The sequence below is a fragment of the Alligator mississippiensis genome, chromosome 1 (assembly GCF_030867095.1).
Source record: "Alligator mississippiensis isolate rAllMis1 chromosome 1, rAllMis1, whole genome shotgun sequence".
In the NCBI taxonomy this organism is placed as follows: Eukaryota; Metazoa; Chordata; order Crocodylia; family Alligatoridae; genus Alligator; species Alligator mississippiensis.
In genome coordinates, this window is record NC_081824.1 from 170,434,212 (window position 1) to 170,461,433 (window position 27,222).

General features: G+C 47.6%; 1 protein-coding gene across 1 annotated transcript in view; it reads right to left on the reverse strand.

The window, feature by feature from the left end:
- The window catches only part of MDGA1 (MAM domain containing glycosylphosphatidylinositol anchor 1), a 316,576-nt gene extending 298,984 nt beyond the window's left edge, over nucleotides 1–17,592 (reverse strand). Inside the window, exon 1 of the mRNA XM_019483036.2 lies at nucleotides 17,431–17,592. Coding sequence (XP_019338581.1) covers nucleotides 17,431–17,497 — 67 coding nt within the window. The 5' untranslated portion in view covers nucleotides 17,498–17,592. The remainder of the gene's footprint in view (nucleotides 1–17,430) is intronic.
- Between the last annotated feature and the right edge of the window lie 9,630 nt (nucleotides 17,593–27,222).

Here is a 27,222-nt window from a genome sequence, read left to right on the forward strand (position 1 = left end):
GGATTTGGCTGTTAAGAGACTGGCATAAGGAGGTTGCACAGGGAGAAGAGGAGGGCCATCCAATGAGGGGCTATTGGGCAAAGCCAGGAAGGACTCATGCAAGGAAAAGTGGGATCCTCCTAACCAAACAAGCCAACAGGATGTGGGAGGGTAATGTATTCTGGCTTTCTTTACTGGTATCTCTGAATACTGTATACCTGCAGATGCACACTACTGTTCTGCAAAGCCTGGCCAGTGTCACTGCAAGCACTTGCCAGCTGCATAGCTCCTAAGAGGGCATCAATTGTGAAGCCAGGGATGCCATCTCAGAGTATTGGAGTCCTTGGACAAACCTAAGGTGCAGGGCCTATCATTAAAAAGAATATACTCCCAGGGAGACTGGGTGAAGTTCAGAGGTATAGCATGCCCTGCGTTACTGTGACAATAATGTATAACACACTTCTCAGTTTCAATTTGCCTTGCTGATGTTCATGTAATTCAACCAGCTTACTAGCATGTTAGCTTTATGGTATTAATCATGCATGCCATAATGAACAGCCTTCCTCTATTGCTGATACCATTTTTCTATGGGAATAAGGATGAAATCTTTCATCCGCTACATGAGCTTACTAGAAAAGCTACCATGTTTTCCAGCGTGTAAGATGCACTTGTGTATAAAACACACTCTCCCCTTAAAAATGATAAAATGTGAAAAAAGTTTTAATGTAAATTTGGTTGAATTTTACTCAGTTTTTTTACAATGAATTTAATGATTTGTATTAGGTAGTTTAAATGTGCATGGCACACCTTAGTTTTAGATCTCCTTTTGGAGGTTGGGGGAGGTGGGGGAGGAATGTATTTCATACACAAAGAAACACAGCACGCTGTTTCCTGTAACGAGAGCAGAATCTTAGCATTTATGGGCAATATAGTCAAGAACACCTAAGTGACTTAGGAGCCTGAGTCACACTTTCAGGCTAGGGACAGAAATCGCACATAAACTGGTATAAGTGATTGGAAACTGGTTAAAATCTATAAAACAACAAAAGTTCAGTGCGCATAAACCACTTCCAAAAATGGCCAAAACAAGTTTAAGATAAACCGGGTTGGATTTCGTATCAGACTTAACTGATTTAGGTTAAATCAGTTTATTGAACTCCTGTCCCAGATCCCCTCCAGATTCAAGTTAACTCACAGTCCACCAGCATCCTAGGATGCTTTGCACATCCCCTGCAAAGCCCTTCTTGCAGGGTGGTGGCCTAGCCTTGGCCCAAGCCCTCTGCTGCAACTGAACAGGAAGGCGTGCTCTAGCTAGGTTATGACCTGGATCACTGAAGACAGGTGGCTGCATTTCCAGAATCAAAAGTGAATGTCTGTTCACTTGTTTATCAGTTCAATCTACGCAGCTTAGATTAACCTGTGAAGATTGAATCGATTCAGCCTCAGGCTTTCTGACTGTCTGTATTTTGCCTCAAAAGCAATTTAGGCCGAGAGGTCCAGTATTTTATGTGTACATTGCTCCACTTGGCATTGCAAGTCCTCTATGTCTCAGGATACATCTATACTGCTCAATGCAGAGCCATACAGAGATATCTGAGCAAGCTCTGAACAAGCTAGGTTGGATATTAAAAGCAGTATAGCTGGGGGAGTGCAGTGTCTCACCTGGACTAATACATCCTTCTTCTTAGCAGAGCTCATCAGCCCAGGCAGAATGCTGCACTAAGGTAGACATGCTGCACCTCACACCCAAGCTTCACTTTATGTCTTTTCTGTCATGTAGATGTACCCTACAACTGATAATTCCCATTTGTAGAAGTGATTTAGTAAACTACCTACTGAGTTTTAGGCTTTGTATGTACTAGGAGTCATTCAGGAACAGCCTTTGTGCTCTATAGATTCAGACCCACATTAACCTGAATTTCCACTTGCAAGTGTAGGCAGGTGCTTATCTGCACTACAGCAATTGGCTGAAGGTGGCACACATTCAAGCTAGAGAGACAGACTGCCACAACATGACACTGGACTTCATCTTGCATTTGATTAGCAAGCATCACTTGACTCAAGCTAGAGATCTGCATGCATGGACAGGAGTCAAATTAGGAGCAGCACTCAAGTTACACTTTGAGCTGTCATTAAAGTGAAGACAAGCGGTAAGTCATTCTTAAAAACAAACTCAGTGTGGACATACCCTTTAGCAGCTGTCAATGAGGCACTGGTTTGAGTTTGTGTCCAAATGTCCCCAGCCCCTTGACCTGCTCTCTCTCCATCAACATCCCATCTTTCAGCAAACAAGTTACACAACAAATAGGATATTAAATAGTGGACTCCAGCTTCCAAGCAAGAGAGAGGGAGGAGAGAAAGAGAAAGAGGAGGAGAGTAGCAGAAGAGCTGGAAGAGGATTTGTGGACTTCCTATAAGCATACCCTGCAATACGAAGGGTCCATTTTGACTATGCTGCAGGGACGGGAGGTTTGAGGTTGCTGCTGCTGCTCTTTTCCAATCTCAGACCCAGTCCTTGTAGGGGGACTTCCAGCAGAAGCCCATGGAGAAGGGTGAGTGGGGGATGAGTTTGGTGGTTTATACTATAGCTGGTTGGTGGGCCCCGGCTTGATAGCAACCTCCAGCCTGCACCCAACTAGTGGTATAGATATGCTGAAAGTCACTTGGGCCTTCCAGTGCTGACTGAAGCAATGTCTACATATCTTCAAAAATCTGGACCTAAATGCTTACATCACTGGAGAGAATGGGACTTAGGTAATGGTCTTTTCAAACATATATTTTGTGAAATTTAATTGCTCTAAAAATACCTGAGTTAAAGATGAATGGGCAAGTAATTTCTTTCAGACTTTGTTAGCACTTGTGAAGTAAATGCTACCAATTTCTCTTTACCATCTTGCACATGCAAAGTGTAAGCTACCGCCCAATGGCACAACTGCAGTTTGTGTGGACTAATTCCAGTTAGCTTTAAACTTGCTACCTCAGATAGCAGTAGCTGTGTAGCTGCTGCAGGGTGGAGCTCAGTGCAGGGTAGCTAGCTGAGCATTTACCAAAGGTCCTGAAAAGTGTTTGCAGTCTGTGCTGAACCCCACACATGAGCTGACTACTTCAATGTTAGCCTGGGGATGCCTACGCAGGATGTGGTCACACCTTGGGATTGTTGTGAAGATGTATTCAAAGCCACTTGGGCAAAAATAAAAGTTTCACCCTAGGTATGTGAGTGCATTTCTGTGTGTGTGTGTGTTTCTCTCTCAAGCAGTAGTGGGAAGATTTTCTTCCTTTATTCAACATCTAAATCCCTTCTAAGGGTAATTGGGAAAGCAAATCCATGTCAGCACATTTCATTCAGGCCTGGGCTGGGTATCAGGGATATGCAGATAAGATTAAAGCCCACCTCTGATCCCTGGTTTCGGAGAGGGGTGGAACATCTTCCTTTGGACCTTCTTAATCAGAGGGTTTTAATCACCGATCAAGGTAGTTTTCTTTTCAAACATGTATTTTGTGAATTTTAATTGCTCTAAAAATATCTCAATTAAGAAAGCTACATGGGCAGTAATTCCTTTCAGCCTTTGTTAGCACTTGTGAAGTAAATGCTATGGATTTCCCTTTACCATCTCGCCCAGGCAAAATTTTACAGTTTTACTGAAGAATGCCACATGTTCATTGTGAGGAAATCTCTGCACTAAGATGCACTAAAGTGTAGAAAATTCTTAGATTTGGCTTTGCTTCTTCAATAGCTTTGCCTTGCTTTTCCATCCAAGCCCATTCATCACCTCCAGGCATAGTTACCACAATTTTCTATCCGTCTGGCTTCCCTGACACCCACGTTGTCCTCCTCCAGTCTCTACAGAATCCTGTTTGTAAAGTAAGCTTTTTGACTATGTTCCCCCCTCCCCATCCACAAACACACCTCAGCTCTGCGTCCTCCCGCTGACTCCACAGTATTAAATTCAATCTTCTTGTCCTTCCCTTCAGTACTGCTAAATGCTGCCTTTTTTATTTATGCACACCTTGTCTTTCTACATCCTACTTTACCCTTTCACTCGGGAAGGCAACACTGCCTGGCATGAACATTTTTTTCCTGCGTACTTTGATCAACAGTAAAACAGGTAACATAGTTCCTATTCTAATCACTGTCAGTAGGCTTCAGAATAAATGCCTCCCACCCAGTTAAGTGAAATTATTTGCACATCTCTTCAGGGTATTGTTTCAGACCATCTGCAGACTCAGGCAGACATCACTGCATCCATTTAGAAGTCACACTTGGAAGGGTTTCCTAACCTCAGGTCTTCTGAAAAACCTAATTTCCTTCACATTGTTATAGAGGAGTGGTCTCCAACCTTTTTAAGTACAAGATTACCTGTAGCATTTAAAAGCAACCCAAGATCTACCATGTGCTGCTGCCACCCCCCCCGCCCAGCAGGTAAGTCTATGTGGAGGGAAGGGGTGGGGGGAGATCGAAGCAGAGGGAGAAAAAATTATTTGCAGGCATGCCTCCCCAGCAGTTAAGATCCACCCAGCTAGGGCTCCACTCAACTTACCCCTGCTCTTGCCTCTGCACCACTGCCTCTCACCGTGGGGACCTTGATCTAGCCCCCACTCCTTCCCTCTCTCACAGACTGACCTGCTGGGCTGGGGCATGCACACGGGCACTCAGCTGCCCAGCCTCGGATCAACTCCAAGAGGCTCCGAGATCTACCGGTGGATCGAGATGCGCTGCCTGGTGACCACTGCTATAGAGGAATGCTCTGATTCTGGAGAACCACCAGGAAAACAGTTTCTAAACTAAGTGCCAAATTGCTGAGTCACTGGAAGCCAGCCCAGTTCCAGCCCAGACTTTATTACTGTAGGCAATATGAAATGTCTTTCATATTAGTTTAAGTATACCTAAAAAATAGCTTAGGTCTAATATACATTTGGATACTGCCACATCCTCATAACCTTTTTTCCTGCTATTAAAGGATGCATCCTTTCCAATATAGTCAATCATTCTTTGGAATACAGCTGGGATTTCTGTTATACCATACAACACTCTTTCATAGAGAAGAAGGCTGGTCAAGGCCCTGGATTAAAATTAGGAAGACTTCAGTTGCCAGTTCTTCCATAGATTCACTGCATGGCCAGGAGCAAATCAGTTTATCTCTGTCTTAAATCCCCATACATAAAATGGGGATAGATGCTATCAAACAGGGATGCTGAGAAGATATATTCATTAAGGTTTGTGAGGTGATCAAATATTATAGCGATGCAGGCCCTTAAATGGCACTCTATGAGAGGCATTTTTTTTAAGATCTGGCTCTAACACATCAAAAGGAAATACTTCAAACAGATAAAGTTTTATGAACTCTGTGCCTCCTACCAGTTGAGGGAATACATCTGGTGGTATTGGAACTGGACACTGAACCACCCCCAGGCAGGCATTATATTGACTTTACAGCCTTCACAAACCCTCACACTCCCATCAGTTTTAGGAATTTACATAGGATCAGTGCAATCCATTCATAAAGCTCTACAGCAAAAGTCAGCCCTGGCTTCTGCAGTTCTGCAAAATGCCTTTCTATGGACTCTGGAAAAGTACATGCACAAAATGAGCGTTAAGAGAATGTGGAATGGCATTTTTAAGCACAAGTCATTTTTCCCATGATGTCTCTCCTTGCTGAACCAGCGTCTGCATTTAAAGCAGATTTTTGTTTCTCTCTTAAATTTTATCACCAGACCAAGTAAGTGATGCACAGTTTTCCAATCCAGATTTATCTTGAGACAATTTATGCCAATTAGTGAAGGACCATTTGAACTGTAACAATGGATAGTAAAGACAACTATTCTTGTCTTTTATGTTCACCTGCAGACATCCTAAAATCTTTATCTTGTCGCTTCACTTTAATTTTCAATACTCCAGCACTTTCCCTTAACGTAACATTTGCAAATGTTCTCTCCTGAAATTACAGACATCACAGCACCTTTGCCAATTTCCATTCTCATCCTGCCATCATTTATATTTGCCTTAATGGAAAAGGAGCACTTGAAACCTGTTTATCCTACACTGTAAATGGTTCAAGGTGGGGGTTTAAATCACAAGCCATTTTATCATCAGGCAGATGCAGATTCCCACACATGGATCAATACCCAGGTACATTTTGTGGGACCTTCCTTATATAAGGCAATAGCTAGCCTCTGGGATAGAGCTCCAAGGGCAGACAGCCACACTGCTGCCATGAGTGGATTGCAGCATAAGTGAGAGTAGAATACAAAAAAAATCCCACAACATTGCCTGAACACCCTGTGCTCTGAATTACGACCGGGTTTCCTATCTGCTGTCTGCAGTTCTGCATTCCAGTGACAAAGCTGGGACCTGCTCATGTGGGAGGGAACCTTGGCTGCTCTAACAGGAATATTATTCTCTGCAAAGGTAAGAATAGGCTCAGTCAAAGACATGCACAGCAAGTCTCTGGTGGGCCAGGATCCCTAGCCTGTGAGCCACCCAAATGGTACAACCATCACAAGTCTACAGTGTTTTGTATTATTAATGCAACACCAAGAATGTGCATTGTATTTTACAGGCAAGGTCCCTGCACGGAGGAGTTTAAGCGTTCCTGAGATCCCCAAAGAGCTTTACAGATTAATGAGAAATCCCCTCACAAAGAAATGTTGGTAAAGTGACTAGATTGCGTATCTAGTATGTCTGGATATCTAGTATCTGCAGAGTATAAAAGCCAAGGAAATAGGCAGTTGTATTAGTAAGCTCTCCACTTACCGGCTCCCATCTCAAACTCAGCCACCTCCTTCTACCAGCCTCAGGCCACAACACTGAAGTATCCCAGTTTAAAATGCTAGCAGTGGTAAGAAATGAGCAGCTACAATGCACTGGGATGTGAAAAGCTCTCTGGCAGAGCAGGGAAATAGGTATGCTGTGGGAAGCCTGTAATACCTTTCTGCTCATCAGGCTGGTGTTTCATCAGGGAGCAAAAGTACAAGGTGGACCAAGTGTCACTGTGCTGAGGCACTGGTGTTGGAAGGGCTGCCCATAGCATAACTTTGGTGCGCACAGGAACCAAAGCACCAGCATCAGTGCCTTCGCACACAGACAATGGGAATTTCTGGAGCAGAGTCTTGACCACAGGGATCACTCCCCCTGCACCTAAGCCTCATCTCCCAAAGAAACTCCTTCACATCACTGCTTCAAACTGCTGCAACTCTCAGCCCTCTTCAGCCTCCCCTTGCCTTACTCAGCATGTCTCATCAGGGATGCATGCAGAGAAGCATGTGGCCCAGCGTCTAGGGCATTTCCCCGGGTCTGCACTGGAAGTCACTGCTCTGCCACAGACTTCTCATGTGACACTGTGCAAGTCACTTGGCTTCTCTAAGCCTCATTTCCCCATCTATAGAAAGAGGTGGGGAGAGTACTTGTAATAACCTCATTGTGTTATGAGGAGAATGGATATTATAGATTACAAGGTATTCAGGTACTCCTGCAGTACAGGCCACGCCAGGAACTAAAACAGACTAAGCGGACAGTTGAGGCAGGCAGGCAGCCCTGGAGAAGAGAAGTAGCAGCTTGATTTGAGCAGCTCTCTTTGCTAATCTTAGCATGAGCCAGACTGGCCTAAAAACAGGGAAAGGCTGGGCTGGATTTTCCCCTGCACCAAAGTATGCTCAGACACAAGGGAGAAAAAGGTTGTCCACATACCCACCCAGGGGGAATGGTTCAGACAGAAGGGTCCAGCTGTGGGATGTTCATTTGCCAGTCCCTGAGTGGCACAAAGGGAACTTGGCAGCCTGAGGAGTATTAACCCTTCAAATGTGGCACAGTCCCAGACTGTGAGCATGTGGAATTTGAAGCACGGGAGGTCTGCAGCCATCTAACTCTGGGAGCTCCAGGAAATGAAAGCAGAGCAAAATTTCAAATGGTAGCCTTGTTTAATTTTCTTCTTCACCAGCTAGTAAATATGTGACTAAAGAGCTTACACAGGAAACACAGGTGGCCTTGGCAGGCAAAAGGGGGGCTAAATGATATGTGTGAGATTTAAACACAAAGCCCAGAACAACCCTGAATTCTGGAGAGAAATCATCCAAGAAAGGTATTGCTGCCTCCCACCTCCCCCCATCACACAGCTTCACCTTTAGCAGGGATTCTTTATCACAAAAAAAATCATCCTTTGCACTTTGTATTGAAATAAACAATGAGATGGCTATAAGCGGTTTCACAAGTTTACATACACACGCACATGCACATGTGAGTGTGCATGCATGAGCCAAAACATAGCACCAATGAGTGCACGACTGAAGTCAACCTTATATCTGCGAAATACTGGTGTGGGGACTGATACATTGTCCTCCACAGAAGAAAAAGGACACAGAGAAGAAAGCTGTAGGCAATAGTTCCCCCTGCCGGTCAGATGTGAAGCAACAGCACCAACTCACAAACCAGCTGTGCACCTACCCACCTGTGGCTAGCAACCTGAGTGGATAGAGGTGAGACAGTCCGGGCAGAGAAAGACCTGGAAAAGCTCAGAGAAGCAAACTCTGACAGATGCTCCTACAGACCTGTACCCCGCAACAGAACTGACACCGATGGGCGTTTCTCAGGTGTACAGAGAGAGCAGAACAGCACTTGCTACAACTCATTTGTAGCCTGACTTTTGCTGACAGTGGTGCAAAATCAAGAGCAACTCACCCATCAATGTCATTACACCCACATAAAATCTGGAGCAGGTAAGACAGCCTGCTTCAACCAATTCATCTCCTACTTCAGAAACGCCCTGTGGAAGACAAGGAACCTGGTACAGGCACACAAACCTTTCAATAGAGGCCTGTGTCAAAATGGGGTTAAGCGAGATGCAACAGTACTATAAAAAAGCAGTAGAAGACATTTGGGAGGAGATGGCAGGGATCATATAGAAGAGGATGGACTGGCACAGACTGTTCAAGGGTGGGACCCCTGAAGAGAGCAACAACAAAGACAATGTCGATGACAACAGGGTGGTGGAGCCAGCGAGAAAAGATGATGACAAGAGCGATGACTGAAAGAACTTGGAAATAGACAGGGGGAGGGGAGGAGGAGTTAAGGTAAAGGTTGTGTCATTGTGACAGGCAATGGTGATGAGCCTGCAGGTCCACGGGAACATGGGTGTGCAGTCTAGATGTTGTGATGGGAATGTGTAAGATATAATCGTAATGATGTGCTTTGGACTGCCAATTGAGCCATAGCAACAATGGGACAAGCTGGTAGAGGTATTGTGGTATACGCAGAGCTGTCCCGGGGGGGGGGGGCAAATAGGGGCAACCTTCCTGGGCCCCACACTTTGGGGGACCCTGCAGAGCTGGGCGGAGCAGCCGCAGCTGCGGCCTCCCCTGCAGGACCCACCTAGTGGTGGTGACTCCGTGCTGCCGCTGCCGCCACCACCAGCTTCACATCTGGCTGCTCCCCCGCTTGTCCCCTGCACTCCTCCGCTGCTGCCACTGCTGGCTTCTTCGCATCCGAGCCCCACACAGGCTGATTTGCCCCAGGCCCCACACTCTGCTAGGGTCGTGTGTGTGTGTGTGTGTGTGTGTGTGTGTGTGTGTGTGTGTATACACACACACACACACACACACACACATATACAGTTTTACAAAAAAAAAAATTATCTTGGGATTTCCCTCTAGCTTGCTCCTTCGGCCTTTTGACCAGGAGCAAGTGAGACTATGGAACATTTGAACCCCAAGGCCTTAAGGCTTGGGGCTTGCATGTACGATGCCTGCCATGAAGTTATGAGTATCTGAAGACCCAGACTGACAAGTCTGACAGGTAAGATATTTGCTGGTGGTAGCACCACACAGACTTGAATGATTGAGCTCTGCTCAGTTGATAGCATTTGGAACTGATTTGGCCCCAGACACGAAATTTCAAAAAAATAAAATAAAATTGGGGGAGTTGGGAGGAGGTGAAGTGAGGGGAGAAGGCACTGAGGTGGTCCTTTGCTTAACTGTGATGGTTAAAGGTGATGTTGACAGACACACGGGTGTGTGAAAATTCAGGTGCACAGTGCAGTTTTATAATGGGAATGAGAATGGTATAACTGTAAATGTGTGTTTTGAACTGTCAGGTGAAGCACAGTGGTTACAAGACAAGTTGATAGAGGTGTATATATATATATCTTTCTCTCTCTCTCTCTCTCTCTCTCTATATATATATATATACAGAAATAAATATTTTTGCAAAAAAAAAAAAAAATCAGGGCCTTTGTCCCAGGAACACTCAGCATCAGGCAAGGAAGATCACTACCTCAAAACAAGTCCTGCCAGTCAACCGGTGGTCCAAGTAACCCATTACCCTTCCACACCTGTCCTTCTCTTACTTAACTATTTTATTAAGCAGGGCCCAGCTGGTGCCCTGAGTTCCCCTTTGCTTGCACCAGATATGGATTCCTTTCCTAATTCACATCTGCTGTGGTTTTGATTACCATCTCCATGCAGTAACAGACATTAAGATATTTTTTCACTTAAAAAAAAGCTAAAGCTAATTCTCAGCTTGAAAAACAAACCTTGGAGTCTTTTCAATAAAGGGAGGATTAAAGCCGTTTTTAGAAATTAAACAAGACTTTGGATCCTGACTGGGTAGATCACTCTAATTAAATACTGATGCACAGCCACAAAACAAACACACTCATCTTCCCCCACCCCCTCGCTGCCAACTCCTCACAATCTATCATTTTCTCATGGTGGATCCTAATGGCTCTGCCAGATCTGCATTTTGCCGCATGGTGTCAGCTCCATGTCCCTCCAGCTTGAAGGACTCTGGCAAGTCATTCCATTGAGCTAGTGCCAATACAACATTGATATCTATTTCCTGGCAAAGATAACCAAGCCAGAGGTTCCTGACCTGCCAGCCTTGAGCTTTCCAGAGTGAGAAGTCTGCAAAGATTTCCTCAACAATCCTGTTCTCATGTATGGTGAAAATGCCACATACTCTCAATGGAAATGCATGCCTCTCAATTGAGATATGTGCACTGAGGTTTTATTAGGTGAACACACCTGCTGTTTCTAATAACAGAGTTTTCTAAAGTGCTTTTCATCTGGTAAAGAGAAAGAACTGTTTATCAGCAGAGTACACACACACCCAGCACTGAAATGCATCACCAGGGGACAAGGGGCAGGTCCCACCATCCATCCTGCACCAATAACACCAAAGCTTTGCCTCCACCGGCAAGGGTTGGCCAGTCTAGTGGGCAAGGGTTAGCCAGTCTAATGATATCACTATAGCTACAGCAAACCCTCCCATTTGAAATATGGTTTATCCCAGTTCAAATAATTTTGCTGCTACAGGTTCTACCTTTTCCCTGCATAGAATAAGTAACACCAACAAAAGGATGTTTTTGATGGTATAAACTGGGGTTATACTGGGTCTTTTACTAGCACAGCTATGTTTGTCATGAGGGTGATTCCCCCCTCCCCCCCATTCCTGTAGTTTTTCCAAAAAAATGCTGGGTCCTGTTGCATGTAAACCAAACCTACCTAGCCAAGACTGTATTTTGGTTGTGTAGTTTAAGGGAGAGAAGGATGTAGAAAGAGCAATGTGAAAAACAAACATTTCTACAACTTGGAGATGCTTCAAGCACCTACTTTGAATGCCTTCAAGAGACATTTGGATGTTTATCTTGCTGGGATCCTATGATCCCTGCTGACTTCCTGCCCCTGGGGCAGGGGCTGGACTCGAAGTGGGGGCAGGGGGCTGGACTTGAAGGGGGCAGGGGGCTGGACTTGAAGATCTTCTGAGGTCCCTTCCAGCCCTAATGTCTATGAAATCTATGAAATCTATGAATTGCAAGATTCAGTTAGAAAAGTGGATAGTGTTATCCAAACTGAAGTCCGGGCAAGCCACCCGGGGTCCTGTCCTGGCTTACAAGAAGTGTCATAGGATCTTTAATAACTACTCGCCATCAGGACTTCAGTCGAACTTCTTGCTGGAAAAAGGGCAGCCCCAGCAGCACTGTATCCCCTAGTGCCAAAGATGGCATGGCACTTTAATAGAAGAGACACCTAAGGAAGAGTGCCGCCTACTAAAGTGCCAGAGCCACTGCCTGCAGCACTTTTGAGGAGGGTTCTCTGGAGCAACGTACTTACTGTATCTACTCACACTTCTCAGTCTATCTTTTCAAGTTGTCTGAAATATGTATTTCCACAAAATCCGACAAAAACCTGACACGGTAATAATTTTATAAGCTACGTTGCTCGTGTCAAATTATTCAACATCTGTCTTCATGTTCCCACAAAAATTAGCATAGGATAGTGGTTCCTGATGACACCTCTGGTGAAATATTTTGACTTCTCCCAGTATGTTGCAAACAACCTGTCAAGAGAATAATGTCAGTTCCCAAGTATCGCATATTAAAATTATCCCGGGGTTTGCTTTGAGTATAATTCTGCTGACCTAATACACCCCTATCTCTAGGCAGAGAGATGGGGCCACCACACCTTATAACAGGAGCAGGGCAGGGCAGACATGCTGAGTTCATTAATATTAAGGATCTGCTGGAGAAGCTAAGAAAATCTTGGCCCAAGTGACATGCAGTGGGAGATTATACAGTATCAGCAGGGTGGATGGGGCTTCATAGATATAGAGCAAAGACTCATGGAGTTTTATAACCTAAACCAACTGAGCAACAAGAGCAGATGACTGATCATACGAGGGGGGAGGTCTGTGGTGTTGTCAAGAGTGCTTGTGATCCAGTATCTAAAGTAAAGCCACCAAGAAGCAGCTCACAGATTCAGCCCTGATGCTCCCCAAGTCAAGCATCAGCCCAAAATAGAGAAATGGGGTGAGTGGCTGGGAGGCTGCAAAGCCTGCTCCCCAGCCCTGCAGCTCACCTAGTAGAGAAACGGTCACAAGAAATAAAAGAGTTGTTCCTGGTTCAGAGCACCTTGCTAGATTCACCATCGCAGCATATCTATGCACTCGCAGCCCAACAGCGAATCGTACAGGGCAGGCAAGAGGTGCATGAGTGGGGAGGTGAACTAGAAGTTCTAGGAGCAAAAGGGACTGACCCAAAAAACAAGGTGACAAGGGACAAACCTCATCACTGATGTGTAATATGTAAGAATTTGCATGTTTACATCCTCACCTATGGCATGTTTTGCCAAAACACACAGACAACACAGATGAAAGGGAAGATTTACAGAAAGTTTAGGGCTGGAAGGGACCTCATGAGATCATCCAGTATAGGACAATGGGAGAAGTCAAAGATTCCCCTCAGCAGATTGTAATGCTGCCCACAGCCCACTGCAGCAGCTCAGCAAATCTACAGCTGACCCAGTGCCACAGAGCTTTTGAAAATAGAGGCTTACTGGCTCCTTTATTCCTATCTTCAGCAGGGCAGAGCAGGACTGTACCTTGCTGGCAGTTTTCAAGGCGACAGGGCTCACCACATCTCACATTCAGGAAACTCACCCTGATGTCCAACCTACACCTTTCTTTTCTGCTTACTACCATTTTGCCAGTGCCCCTCATCTCGAGGATAGAGGTTGCTTTTGCTTTGTTTTGTGCGGGAGGAGGATGGGGCAGACCACACCAGCTCACAACAGGATGCTATCATTTGCTTTGTTACCAACAAAGTATACCATCAATGTTTGTTAAATGCTGTGCATGGAGCAGACAAAGCAGTATGCTGGTGCCCACAGTCTGGGGAAAGCTGCAGAACATGTGAAGTCCACAGGGCTGCCTTGGAGTCAAGCGATGGAAAAAGAAGTGTGCTCTCCTCCTCTCTCACTTGAAATTCCCTGGCAAGTTACTGATTGGAGAACAGCCAGGCGGAATCCTCCCTGCTCCCCATTGCAGTTGAGCGCCTTGGCTCTTAGCAGTCATAATTCCCAGGCCAAAGGATGGACGCCCATACCCCTTCCCCTTCTTATCTATTTCAGCATTTTGTTGCATTGTTTAGTAAATCCATTACAACATATGCCTTGCCTCAGTCAGTGGCTCCAAGGCCCTGGTGTGGCTAGCCCCCCGCAAATGCACATGCAGGGTGGGGTATGTGGCTACCACAATCACCAGCAGGCTAGCAAGAACAGCCTTTTGGCAGCCCAAGGCACTGCCACAAAATGTGAACTGATCTGCCCACGCTTGTCTCATCCTTTCAGCAAACGAGGTTGAATGTAAGGAATCAGCTAATGAGGAGAGGGAAGATTACCAGGCTTCAGACACTCTTCAGTCATTATAACAAACACCAATTTGTGTAACAAGCCTCTTCAGGTAGCAGGCTAAAAGCACCTTGACTCCTAATTAAATTGAACCTCTCCTCACAGGCGCTTCCTTTCCCTACAACTGCTTACACACATTTTATTTATACCATTCATCTCAATAAACCTCTCCAACAACTCAGCTCTCCCAGACAGAGGTCTTTTGTGCACATCCATGTGGGTGCATTATTTAAAGGGTACATCACATGGATATTTTATCTGGTTTAATCTGATTTAATCTTGCTAGATTTACTCTAGTAAAATGTATTTATAGTAAAATACAAATGCTTCCCTCCACTCCCAATGCCACAACTCAAAATATTCAAAAAAGGAAAGTGATCTGAAACCAAATAGCTGAATTCCCAGCGTTTCTTCATTAAGTGCCTCCTGAGACAAACAGCACGGTGAAACACTTCAGCTATATTTAGGTTGAAATTATCACCAGAAACAAACATTTAGGACAAAAGGAAAGGAAAAAGCAAGAGGACTCATTTCTAATTCAGTTTTAGATTTTCTGGCAAATATAAGGGCAGTGAGAGCCCTCAGCAATAGAAATTTCAAATCCAAACAAATAGCACTGACTGCAGATAGTCTGAAGTCAGTGTAGGGAAAAGGGCTGAAGGAAGGATTGTGAAAAAGGATATGAACACTATTAGTCACCATAAAAGTTTGTGGTGCGCTGGAGTCAGCATACAATGCTCTGAGCTGCACTCACAGAGACAGCTCTATATTAAAAACCCTGATTGTCTCGACAGATAGTTTAAGAAGGAGGGGGGAGGAGGAGAAAGAGGCTGGATTTCTCCTTTGTTTGGTGCGGTTGGAATAACAGAATAAATATGAGTAGTGTACAGCTCTGACTTTAAAGGATGCCTTCATCTTCGTACGTGTCTATCTGGGCTCTCTTTTGCACACTGCCTATCTCTCTCCCTCTCTGGGAAAAAACAAAACCAAAAAAACCACAAAGTTATTCTGAAGATTGAGTTTTGCAGTAGCTCTGCTAAATATGAATTCACTGGAATGGATGACTGGGTGAAGAATACAATCAGCCACAGTCTAGGGAAGGTTTAAACAAAAACAGGAACATTGCTAGAGTGATGGAGCTTCCAACTGAGTGAAGAGGCCTTTTAAAAGCAAACCCACCATCAAATGACACTTACACTGCAGCAGTTGGGTTAATTAAAAATAAAAAGTTTGGCTGGGAGCACATCCCCTGTACTAAGGGATTGAAAAACCTGCCCATGCCACATTGCTGTAGCCAAAAAAACACTACACTCCCCATCCCACTGATCCTGGGGGCTTCCCATAACTTCTGTCCAGACCTGCAACCCCCCCCCCCCCCCACACACACACACACTTTTGGGGGGGGAATGAAGAAAAGGAGCCTCTATTTGAACTGCTTATTGTACAAACCAAATCTAAACTCAACCTAACAACCCAGCCCTGAGGAAGAATCCTTTCCCGTCAAAGAATTACAGCATTAAAAAGTGACCTACAAAGACTTATCCACAGCCAGTCTTTGTTCACACCAAAAAATAAACCCTGAAGGGACTGAAGCCCTCTCCCTGGAGGTCTCTCCTGGGAGCTCAGAGAGATGTCCTGGTTAGAAGGAGAGGCTTGCCTTCCAAAAGGAGGACTTTCCAGCAATGCACAATGGAGTTGTAAGCCAGCAGCAAGCAGGCTTGCTCAAAGGCAAGTGCTGTGGGTTGCTTGTATTTATGTTGGTTTATAGATTGGAAATGCAGATCTCCTTGTAAAAATGAACAAACGAACGAAAAAAAAAGATTGAAGAGGCAAGGGGAGTGGAGAGCAGCCTGTGTTTCTGGAGACAGGAAATCCTGGCTGTGCTATCAAACTTAGGGCTGGTGCCGAGGACAGACAGGGCTGGCTGTTCTCTTTGGCATGTGTTGCTGGCCATGCCCCTCCTGCCCTCTGGAAGCTGCAGGGAGAAAGAATCGGTGGCTGTGGGAACCATGGCACGCAGGGTGTCATCTGTAGTCGCAGTTTACTAGCTGCCTGCATTCATTTGCAAATGGGCAGCGACAAATAAAAAAAAGGAAGGCTAAACCTGAGCTCTGCCAAGGAAATATTTTTTAAAGAACAACAAGCAACTGCAAGCAAAGGAGCAAGACCCCACCCCCAGTGTCCCCCCTACATACATTCACACAAGACCCCTTTTGCAGGGAGAGATGAGCACTGGGCAGAGTGAATGCTGCCTCTTTAGGGGCATCATGATTGCCCCCAGGGGCACCAGCTCCTGGCTAGCAACTCCCTGAGACCTGCTGGCTTCCCGGAGCTGCCTGGCCAGCCAGGATCCACTGGGATTTGGACATTACTCCTCTCCATTCAGGTGCTGCACAAAAGCCCCCCAACCTTCCCAATACACACACACACACCTCATCCCCCCATCACCACCACCTTCTACCTCCATCAGGTGGAGAGCGGCTCCCAGGGCCAGCGGGCCTATGTGCCAACCCCGCATGGCCATCAGCTCAATCAATTCATCCCTGCCGGAGGAGCTGGGTGCTCCCCATCCCTACTTAGGTGAGCCCTCCCTTTAGCAACCCCCCTCTGCCCACAGCCAAGGCAAGTCGCAGCAAGGCAAATAAATCCCAGCAGCAGCAAGAGCAAGCAGCGAAGGCAAGCAACAGACGCCTCATTTAATGCGATGTGGGTGTCTTCCAACAGGCAAACAAACCAGCACAGAGGTGGTGGCAAGGGATGGGGGGGAGTGAAGAAGAGGAAGGGGGGAATGCAACTTTCAGCTTCCCATTGCAACCACGCTGAGCTGGACACGCAAATCCCGGCTCGGGAATGAATGACTCTTTCTTAGGAGAGTTGTGTGTGGCCGGCGGGAGTGGGGGGGGGGGGGAAAGCGGGGCTTGCTCCATGGGACATGGGTGGCCTTTGGAGACAGAAGAACCGGGCAGCAAGCCCCCAGCCCCGGGAGGAGCGGGGCCATGTGCCCCCACGCTTGGGGCTGGTGGATCGGAAGGGGAAGGGGGCAGAGCCGGCGATGCCAAGGCAGCGGGAGGGGCTGGCAGAGCCGAGGTACAGCCATGGGGGTGGGACAGGGGGGCCCTGCCTCCGGCACTAGCCCCGACCTCGGGGGGTCCCTTCCAGCCCGCCTCCTCCAGGAGCCTGCGATCTACCTCCCGGGAGCCTGGCTGACTTCCTCCTGCAGGCGGCTGCTTAACTTTGATGCCACCATCCACTCCAGTGCCACCCCGCAGCCCCTCTTACCGTAAACCCCCTGGCCCCTGATGCAGGCGGGGACCAGGGCCAGGAACACCAGGCAGATCCTCTCCATCTTCAAGGCAGAGCCTTCATCGCCGGCGGAGACGAGCAGCCCAAATCCGCCACAGGCAGCATCCGGCGAGCGGCTCCTCCAGTGCTCCTGCGTGCACAGCCCCCCCGCCCGGGCGATCCGCTGGAAGGGGGGCAGAGAGGCAAGGGGGTGCCCCCCCAGTGTACCCCCCCCCGCCCGGCTCCTGGGGAGTCTTCAAGGGCCTCCCCCTAGCCCCAGCCGCTGGATCCGGCAATGCGAGCCGCCGAGCCGCTTCCCGAAGTGGCTGCAAGTGGGGCCAAGGTGCAGGAGTTGCTCCCTGCCTGGCTGCTGCCGAGACTGTGGCTGCGTCCCCGGGAGCCGGGAGGGGGAAGCAGGAGGCGGCGGCGGGGCTGCGATCCAGCTGCGGCCGAGGGGCGGGGGCGGCGCTGCCAGCTGTGGCGGGAAGGAGCGCCCCGCGCGCCGCCTGCCCGCGCCCAAACTTTGCCTCGGGGCCGTGCTCGGGGGCCGCCCCCTTCCTGCCCGCTGGAGTTGCGGGGGGGCTTGGGAGGCCCCACAAAGTTGCCGCGGCTGCTACTTGAAGGCGGGAGGGAAAGTGTCCGGGGGTAGCGGCTGTGTGTCCCCGGCGCGATCCACTGGATCCCCCTCCAGTGACACGAGCCAATGACAGGCGCCCTGCTCGCAGCAAGCCCGGCCTCCTGCCTCCCCCGGGCACAATTGGAGGGAGCAGAGCAAGGCTGGGGAGAAAACCCAGCCCTCTCCTCCCACCCCCGCCGCATCCAGCGCCCCCTTCCCCAGCAGGGACATGCCGTTAGCCGAGGATCCGGCCGTGCTCAAGGCAGCCACGGGCTGCAGCGATCCGGGACCCAGCTCCAGGAGCTGGCGGGCACACGGGGCGGGGGGGACGTGGTGCCTGTCCCGAGGCAGGTACAGCCTACTGGGACGTGATCGCAGCCTGGGGCTGGGGTGTAAGCCTGCTGGGGGGGAAGGAGCTGGATCCTTGTGCTGGTGCCTGGGGCTGGAGTGTAAAGGGGAAGGGGTTTTGTGCGTGCATCCTGCGTGTACATGGGGGGGAGCAATTTGTTGCGCGGCGGCACGTGCGTTGGCAGGCGCGGCGCGGGGGCGCAGCAAAAAGCCCCGGCCGGGCAAGTGCTGGGCTGTACACTGGCCGGGCGCTTCTTCTCGCAGGGAAAGGCAGAGGGAGAGGACGGAATAAGGGATGCCCCCCCAATCACGGGGATCCTCTGGTTCAAACAGGTGCCGGCGCCCGGGCGGCTGTGCTCAGCGTGCTCCAGGGAAGAGGAGCGGCTCCTCCACCTGTCTCCCCCCAGCCCAGCAAACGCCGGCTCCCGATCGCTAGCAGAGAGGCGATGAGCAGCCTCAAGTCAGGCAGAAAGCGGGATAGATCCATCCTCAGAGGTGTTTCAGCCCCGGGTAGACAAATCCTTGGCTGGGAGGAGATAGCTGGGCGTGGGCAGGACTCCACGGCCTCCTGAGCTCCCTTGCAACCCTAATCCTCCGTGATTCATTAGCATCTAATGAAGGCAGCCCCCAAGAAGCATTTAGCTACTCCGCATCTCTGCCTGAGTTAGTCTATAAGGCGCTGAGCTGCCCTGATCTCTGCCCATTAGGTCAGCAGGACGCTGCCTTCTGCATGAACTGCAGCCGGAGCGTGGTCCCTCTGGTTTTCTCCCCCCGTCTTGTGGGTCTGGGGAAAGGGAAATATTCAATCAATGTTTCTGCAAGAATCAAATCTAGTTTCGCATTCACTGAGGGTTTGTTTTCCCAGAAGAAAGGGGGGCGGGAGGGGGAGATGTGTGGAGAATACAACAGAAACCCTTCAAACATTAAACGGAGTAGCTAGGAAGAGCAGCTCCCGGGAAAGAGTCCTGCTTAAGTTTGACTTCCTGGCAAACCAGAAGCTGCTGAGGGAAGCGATCCAGCCCCGGAATGAGATCCTCCTCAAAGAAACGTCTCTCCGTGTGTTGTTGGGTTTGTTTGTTTGTTTGTTATTTTTCTCCCCCAACCAGATAGTGCATGAAACAGATTGCAATGAGACACGTGCTCGCAGGGATTGGAGCAGGACCCCTGGGGGTAGGGGATGGGGGCGCTGTCTGCCCCGGGTTTATCAGTGAGGACATGAACTGAGCTTGTCTTGGGCACATGCAGCCGGAGAGTTGGGTGTGGGGGGTGCAATGCAGTACCCCCCCCCCCGGGCCTGTGGAGGGGAGAAGCAGGACTCGGCAGGGAGCGGGCTTGTTGAGGGGGTCGAGGAAAGACCCGTGCCTGCTAGCTCTCATCACACACCCTTGTGTGCCTCGCCCGTAGCTCCCGGCCCAAGGCTTCTTCCAGAGCAGCCCTGTGCAGCCCGCCCATCTCTCTGCCCCCCGACTTCCTCCCCTCCGCTCCGGGATGCTGGTACCCCCCTGCCAAAGCCCGGCCCCTGGGCACCGGGCAGGAGCTGGGCGCTGGCCCCTCTAAGCAAGGGGGTGCCCGCTCCGGCCGGGCATATCTGGGCGTGATGCCCAATCAGACCGAGATAGGATATAGCCCAGAGGCCAGCCTGCCTTCCGGCATAAAAAACAATCCTAGATCAGCCTCTGGTAGTAGGCATGGATATTAGGCATATATTCTCCGAGGAAGCAGAACTGGTGGTAGAGGTGATCTCTTTTATTAGACCAACTAGATGTTTGCAAAAAATATATATCAGAGGAGCATTTTGACAGCCCCAGCCCCGCCCGGAGGCAATGGGTAGATATATGCTGGTAGACACCAAAGGGAACCTGTTGCCTCCTGTCTTGCCCATACCCTCTGGGCCCGGGGCAGGACCGATCCTTTAACTCCCAGGGATCTTTGGCCGCGGGGATGCTTAAAGCAACATCCTCTGCTCCGGGGTTATCAGCTCCTTCCCAGAGCCCGCTGCAATACAGCAGGAGAGAGTGTAGCTGCCTCTGCTAATCGCGGGCGCTAATCCATGATTTATAGGGCGAGGGCGATGTGCTGCCCTCCTCGCTCCCTGCTTTGTATCTCGGCATCGGAGAGTGTGTTGCGAAGGGACCCGGGGCCGGGGGGGGGTGTCTTTGGAAAAGCGACACTGGCAGGTATTGACTCATGGCGGGGACGAGAGAATCGCTCCCAGGAGAAAACCGAACAAAACCTGGAGCCGCTGCCGGCTCATTCGTGAGAGCAATTAATAGACAGGGCAGCTAATTAGGGAGCGGTCACTTCCAGTAGGAGCTGTGCTCAGCCCTGGAGGCGAGCAGCCGCGCGCTTCGTGGAGAGGGGCAGGCGAGATCCCCCATGTAGTGACCAATTTGCCACTCACGAGCGAGGCAGGGCAGACAGGGCTTAACCCAGCATCCTCCTCCTCCTCCTCCAGGGGCTCGGAGCAAGGGGCAGCCGGGAGCTACGGTTTCCCTTTTCAATGGGCTGGGGGAGGTTGGACCACGTGATGCGGATGGGGAAGTTTGGGGGACTCTCTCACTCAAACCTGCTTTGGGAGGGCTTCCCCCAGAAGGACCAGCCACACAGTCACGGAGCTGGAAGGTCAGAGCCAGCCGCCGCCCTACAGCAGCGCGGGGAAACTGAGGCACGAAAGTGACTAGAGGCTCCAAGTGAAATTGACCAAAGACGCGCAACCGGCTAAGTACGCACCAGAAGGAGACAGATGGGAAAACGTCTTAAGATTTGTTAGGGTTTTCAGATCCAATAAACTTAGCCGTGATAAGCAACACAGAGAGAAATAGATATATGCATGTGTGTATGTATATATGTGTATATAAATATATATATGTATATCTGTACATACATGCATATATGTGTGTATATATGTGTGTGCGTATATATGCCTGTGTGTACACACACACACACACACACACACACACACACACACATATATAAGGTATGGTTTTGATACAAGCATAATTATGGAGCAATGCATTACCTATCACACTTCTTCCAGGGGTTTTCATTTGGGTTTCTTGTTTTCAGCAATAACATCAGGAACTAGTTAGATCTGGGTGAGCAGTACACAACCCCACCAGGATTATTCAGGCATCTACATTAGTTTGCTTTTCCGCATTCGCATGCTTGTGTGTTCCTTTCCCTTACTGTTTTTCTGTTCATGTTTCCTTGGCACAAATGATCATAGAAAACGAGTCTCAAAACCATCCACCAAAGTATCTAAAACAGCCACATTTTCAATTAGCACATGCAAGTATTTGTGTCAGAAGTACCTGTGAACTCACCCAATTAGAAAGCAGAAAAGAACAGAAACATGAGATTTATCAGGCGAAACACAGTTAAACAAAGCAGCATGCATAGAAAATAATGTATATTTTCAAGTCACTGGTTGTGATCTGTCCAAGAAGTTAAAAAGAACATTGACTGCTGAATAATTAGGAGAAATCGATTTGTTCATGGGTGTTTTGGGAGCAAACGAGAAAACTCTACATAGCTAATTTATAATGTTTCCAATTGGAAACATAATACAAAACCTCCATATAAGTTTCCCTTACATAATCATTTTCCTGACATAATCATGAGGAAACCATGATTTTACTTGTCAAAAAGGAAAGATAAGGGTTACTTTTTCTCTATATATAGTTTATAGAGAGCATATTTGCCATCCCCTCCCTGTTGGGAACAAATGCCTTTTATCCCTTTGTAAGTTCCTACTTGTCTAGTAAGTCCTGCCTGTTTGAAATATTCATACACACTACATCACATCTATTTCATAGCTACATTCAGAGGAAGATAGTCTCTGGAACATGGTCCCTGTGGTGCTCAAAGAGAGGAAGTCATATATAGCACAGTGTCAACAACCAAGAGACGATTGATGAACTGGGTGAGGCCAAGGTCCAGTTATAGCAACATTAATTCTCTTTGTGTTAATGTTTTTATGCTATAATCCAGTGCAGGCCATCACTTTTCTTCCTTTGCAGATGAAGCTGCTATCTCTGTGCCCCAATCATCTTCTGAACCTGTTGTCTGACATTTCCATCACTTCACCAGCATATTTTTCTCTTAGCACCACTCTCACAATACTATTAAGTAACCCTTAGGTTTGATATGCTCCTCTCCCCCCTGCCCCCCCCCCCCCACTGGACTGCACATAATCACAGTTAGAAGGTTTAATGAGCAGCTGTTTCCTTGGCATGGCTTAAAATGGGGAGTAATAGAAATGAAGTAGAGAATAGAAACAAGGGAAGTCCTAGCTATAATGTGGATCTGAGTCACAGGAATGGGAAAAGACTCTTCTAATAGTGCAGCACAAGTGCAGAATGAGTCATGGGAAAGCTGGGGCATCCCTGTAACACTGCAGCACAGAGCCTGACAGAGGACACAGGAAAATAAGGGAACTACAACAATGCAGCATGGGTCTGCATCAAGGAAAGCCAAGGTATGCCTTTAACTGTACAGTGCAGGACTGAGCTGGGGTAGACAGGAAAGGAGAGACACTGCAGCAGAGGACTGAGTTGAGGATCTGTCAGGAGATGGGGAAACAGAGGATGCCTGCACCACTGATGAGTTGGGGAACTGAAAGGAGGCAGGTAAGCAGTTATAAGATCAAAGAGAGAGAAGATCACAGCAAGAAAAGCACAGGGCACCTAGTAAAGCAAAGGAAGCGCAGAGATAGAAAACATGGGCTGAGCCCTGGCAACCAGGCTAATCAAACTTTCTGCTGCCTGTTTGCTTTGCTTTAACTTTTGATTTAATTTGTCTTCAAGTTAAATCTGAAAACAAACTGTAGTGTGCCATTCCAAAGTGCTGGGATCAACACCTGCTGGGGAAAAAAGGAAATCCTGGAGCTGAGGTCCTGGTATCCTTAACATCAGGCAGGCCCAGGTCATGGGAGCGCCCTCTCCAAATGCCAAGTCAAAACGTGGCTCTTCTGCCTGAGTGCTGCTCCCAGTGTGAAGGTGGCAATGTGGGATTATGAATGTGAGGAGCTCTGCTTTGCTCTTGCCAGTTATCATCAGGCCCTCTCCAGGGGATACACCTAGACTGTGTTTGCTTCCTTCCCTGCTACATTTTACAGCATTAATAGTGCCTCTGAGCCTCTTGTGTATTCTCTGCCTTTTTGATTAACTCTCTTCATTACAGAGAGTGTTTGGTACAGAACGGAATGATGAAGAGTGAATCCACTTCTGTTTTTCATCCAAAATATTCCTCCCCCTCCTTCTCTACCTCCTTCATCTCCTGCTCTGCTCTGATGCAGCTGTTCTCTGAGACACACCAGGATTTCTTGCAATTGGTCACTACTGTGCTGCATTTTCCTCTTCCTGCTTTTACCACATTTGTGCTTTAAGGAGAAGACAGGCTACCATTTCACTGATAAGCTTTCTGTGAAACCCTTCTCAGTACTGCTGTGATCCCTTACCCCTCTGATCCTTACATGTAGCTGCTCTATATACATTCAGGCATGCATGTACACACACAGACAACCCTCCCTCCATCTGCTTCCTGTGCCCCAAGTCCTGTATTTTTTCCATTAGTCTTTATAGTTTTTTACCACAAAGTTTGCCATAGCAGCTGCTGGCTTGTTGCCTCCAGGACAGAGGAGGCACCTGACAGGTTGGTACCCTACCACCACCTGGGGAACATCTTTCTCTGTTTCCCCTCCCTCCCTGGTTCTTTTTTCTCTCTCTCCCTGCTCTGCCACAGTCAGGCGATGGCATATTGATGACTGATCTTTTGATGGAAACGATTGGAAATTTTTGGTCTCTACTTTGCAAAAAGCACATTCCTGCTGGGGAGGATAAGCGAGCTTTTCCTGAAACAGACAGCTTCAGCCGGAGGTGTAAACTTGTGCTGTTTACATCACTGCCCTGCTTGAGCTGGTTGCTGTGAAATGGTTTAGATCCAGCTCACAATGCGAAACAGGTTGGTGAGAGACAGTTTCGAACTGACAAAGAATCATTTCAAATTAAGGCCAACTTAATGCAGCCCCTGCTAGCTAAGCCTTCAGGGGATCCACCACCCAGCCACAACCAGCTTTTGAAGGGCTCCTATCAACTTAATGTAGGGAAACCTGCCAATGTGTTCATCTTGTAGACCAATTTTTTATGGCACTCTGTGACTCCAGGCTGTGGCAACGAAACTTGCTGTTGGTAAGGAGCAGCTCTCCTAACTGCTTACATCCCGTTCTGAGCATTTGGCCACTGGAATATGCCTTTGGGGAATCCTTTTTTAAAGACAAATTAAAATCTTTAAAATTCAAATCCTTTTTTAAATGCCAGCATTGTTCTGGCTTGAAACGGAGCACATGAGGTTCTTCAGTGTCCCCTTCCCTGTAGAAAAAGTGGTCCTGCATAATCTGAATATGAAAGAAGGGAAGACACAAGGCAAATAGTCTTCTTTTCTTTCTGTGAATCAGAGTATAGCCCACAAAGAGTGGTGAGAGGCTGCAATAGGAAAATACCTTTCCAATAACAGTGTAGAATTATTGCAAGAAGATCATGAAATTCTGGGGCCAAACCACAAACTCCTTCCATGATTTACAACTGCTCCAATGCTGTATCTATTCTGTGGAATTACCTAGCTAGACATATCTATATTGTGTGCATCAGTGGGGCATCTGCTGCATCTGCTGCTAGGATCTTTGTTATGTCACAAGTAAGAAGGGAGTACTCAACTCTCCTCAGAACAGTGACTGGAGCCTGCATACCTATCATCAAACAAATAAGGTTAATAAGCATGCCATCTACCATTGCAGCTGCACTCTGTAAGGGGAGAATAACCACAAGCCCATGCCCTTGCCCCAGGATAGTCATCAGACTATTACTTGCTCACCTGCTGCTTTATTGCTTTGATTCAATGTGTCTTAATGAGCACAGTTCCTCAGGAGTTCATCAGTACTCCACTCCCTGGTTTCTCACAGACTTTTTCACCTGCTTGCCATTTCCCCAATGTGTCACCAGCAAAGACAGGCACGTGCTGAAGGATGTAGTAGTTTGGGTGTTTAATTTAGGAACTGTACTTAGGACCAGATTTTCAAAAGACTTAGCACACTGAACAATTTTGAAAATCTAGTCCTTATTGACCTATCTAAACAAGAGCTGAGCAACAAATGAGCTTGAAAGGGCTTTCAGGCCTACCCAGAAAAGACAAAAGGCTTCTTCCTTGGACACTATACATCTCCACATTAATGGCATTTCCCTGGTTTTTGGTGTTGTAATGGTCTCACTTCTCGAGTAGTCGGAAGATTCAAGGAATCATCTAAGTGATACAACTAGGTAATGGAGTTTCTCCCTTGGCTTGTGTTCCTCACTATCCTTACTTCCATTTCCCAGCAGACAGCTCACAAATATCACCTGGGAACTTTTTGTTTCTTTCAGATGTGTTGATTTCATATACCGTGATGTAAGCCATTTGCTGAGAGTCAAAATGTCAAGAGAAACATGGATGACACTGACATCAAAGTAGGTGAGACCTCTCAACTATACTACATCCAGCTCTTTCTCAACTATACTATACCATCATCCAGCTCTTTCCCAAATCCAGGCGCTACACAAAAAAAGAGCCTGCCATGTATTCAGCTCACAAAAATCTGGATCCCTCAGAACTGTCAGACTAAGGTCAAGACTGGAGCCTTTCCAGGGTCCATTCTGCCTATTTACTTTCTAATGTCCTTCGCCTGCCCTGGAGATCTCTAGGCTCAACTGCCCACCCTCCACCAGCGTTTCCTCCCCTACTGTCTGGGGACAGATTAAACATAAACTTACAATAAAACACAAACCAGAGGATATTTTAAATTATTCTATATGCTGTGCACACATCTAAAACAGGCAGAAGAAATGTGGAAATAAGAATAACATATTTTGCTTTGCATCTCTTTAAAATACACATCCCTAAAGGGATTACCATTCCCTCCTCACCTTTTCAGCCTGTTATTAATTCTACTTGCTGGCCCCTTACATTCTTTAAGTGTATTATTGTCACATAAAATGCTTAGCTCCTTGAAGCCCAGTGGAAGCAGACCACTCCATTTTTTCTCCAATAACTATTTGACAGACTTATACACATTTTTGAAAACCCAGTGAAAAGCATCTGTCCCGGTTTCACAGGACTGTATTTATAATACATTTCTATAGCAAATCACTGTAAAGGATGTAAGAGAGTTATTACTGTAAAGCCAAGTCATGTTGGCTTGTGCCTAAAAGAAAACTGGTGTGAGGAGATTACAGAAATAACAATCGTGTCATCCAAGGATCTCTAAATACTTCTGAGGACAGGCTATACAGGGCATGCTTTGCTGATATAGGTACAATAGTATTTTATGCCTACAACCTGCCCTATTGAAGATGCAGTTTCTGTCAGTAAGACTGCATTTCTGCCAATATAGTTTATTCCCAACTAAGTAGAATAAGCCATGCCACCAGAAGCAGTTTTGTCACTATAACTGCAACTACACTAGACATTTTTGCTGGCACAGGTGTCTCAGTCACCAAGCATATCTCATCACATTTCTGACCAATGTGGTGTAGGTCAGAGTCATAAACTTGTTCAAGCAGTGTAATAACCCGACTCAAGCCTTAGATGGGCCAGTGCTAGGACCTGGACACTGCTCCCACCATTTCTTCCTGCTGCTGCATCTCCCTGCTGGCCTGGCTGCAGCAAAGGTAAAGTCCCCACTGCTTGGGCATGGTGTAGGCAAAGTTTGCCACTGCCAAAATCCCTCCAAAGACTCCCACTGCTGGAACGCTACTAGATCCCAGAGCAGGGGGGCTGGACCCAATGATCTCACA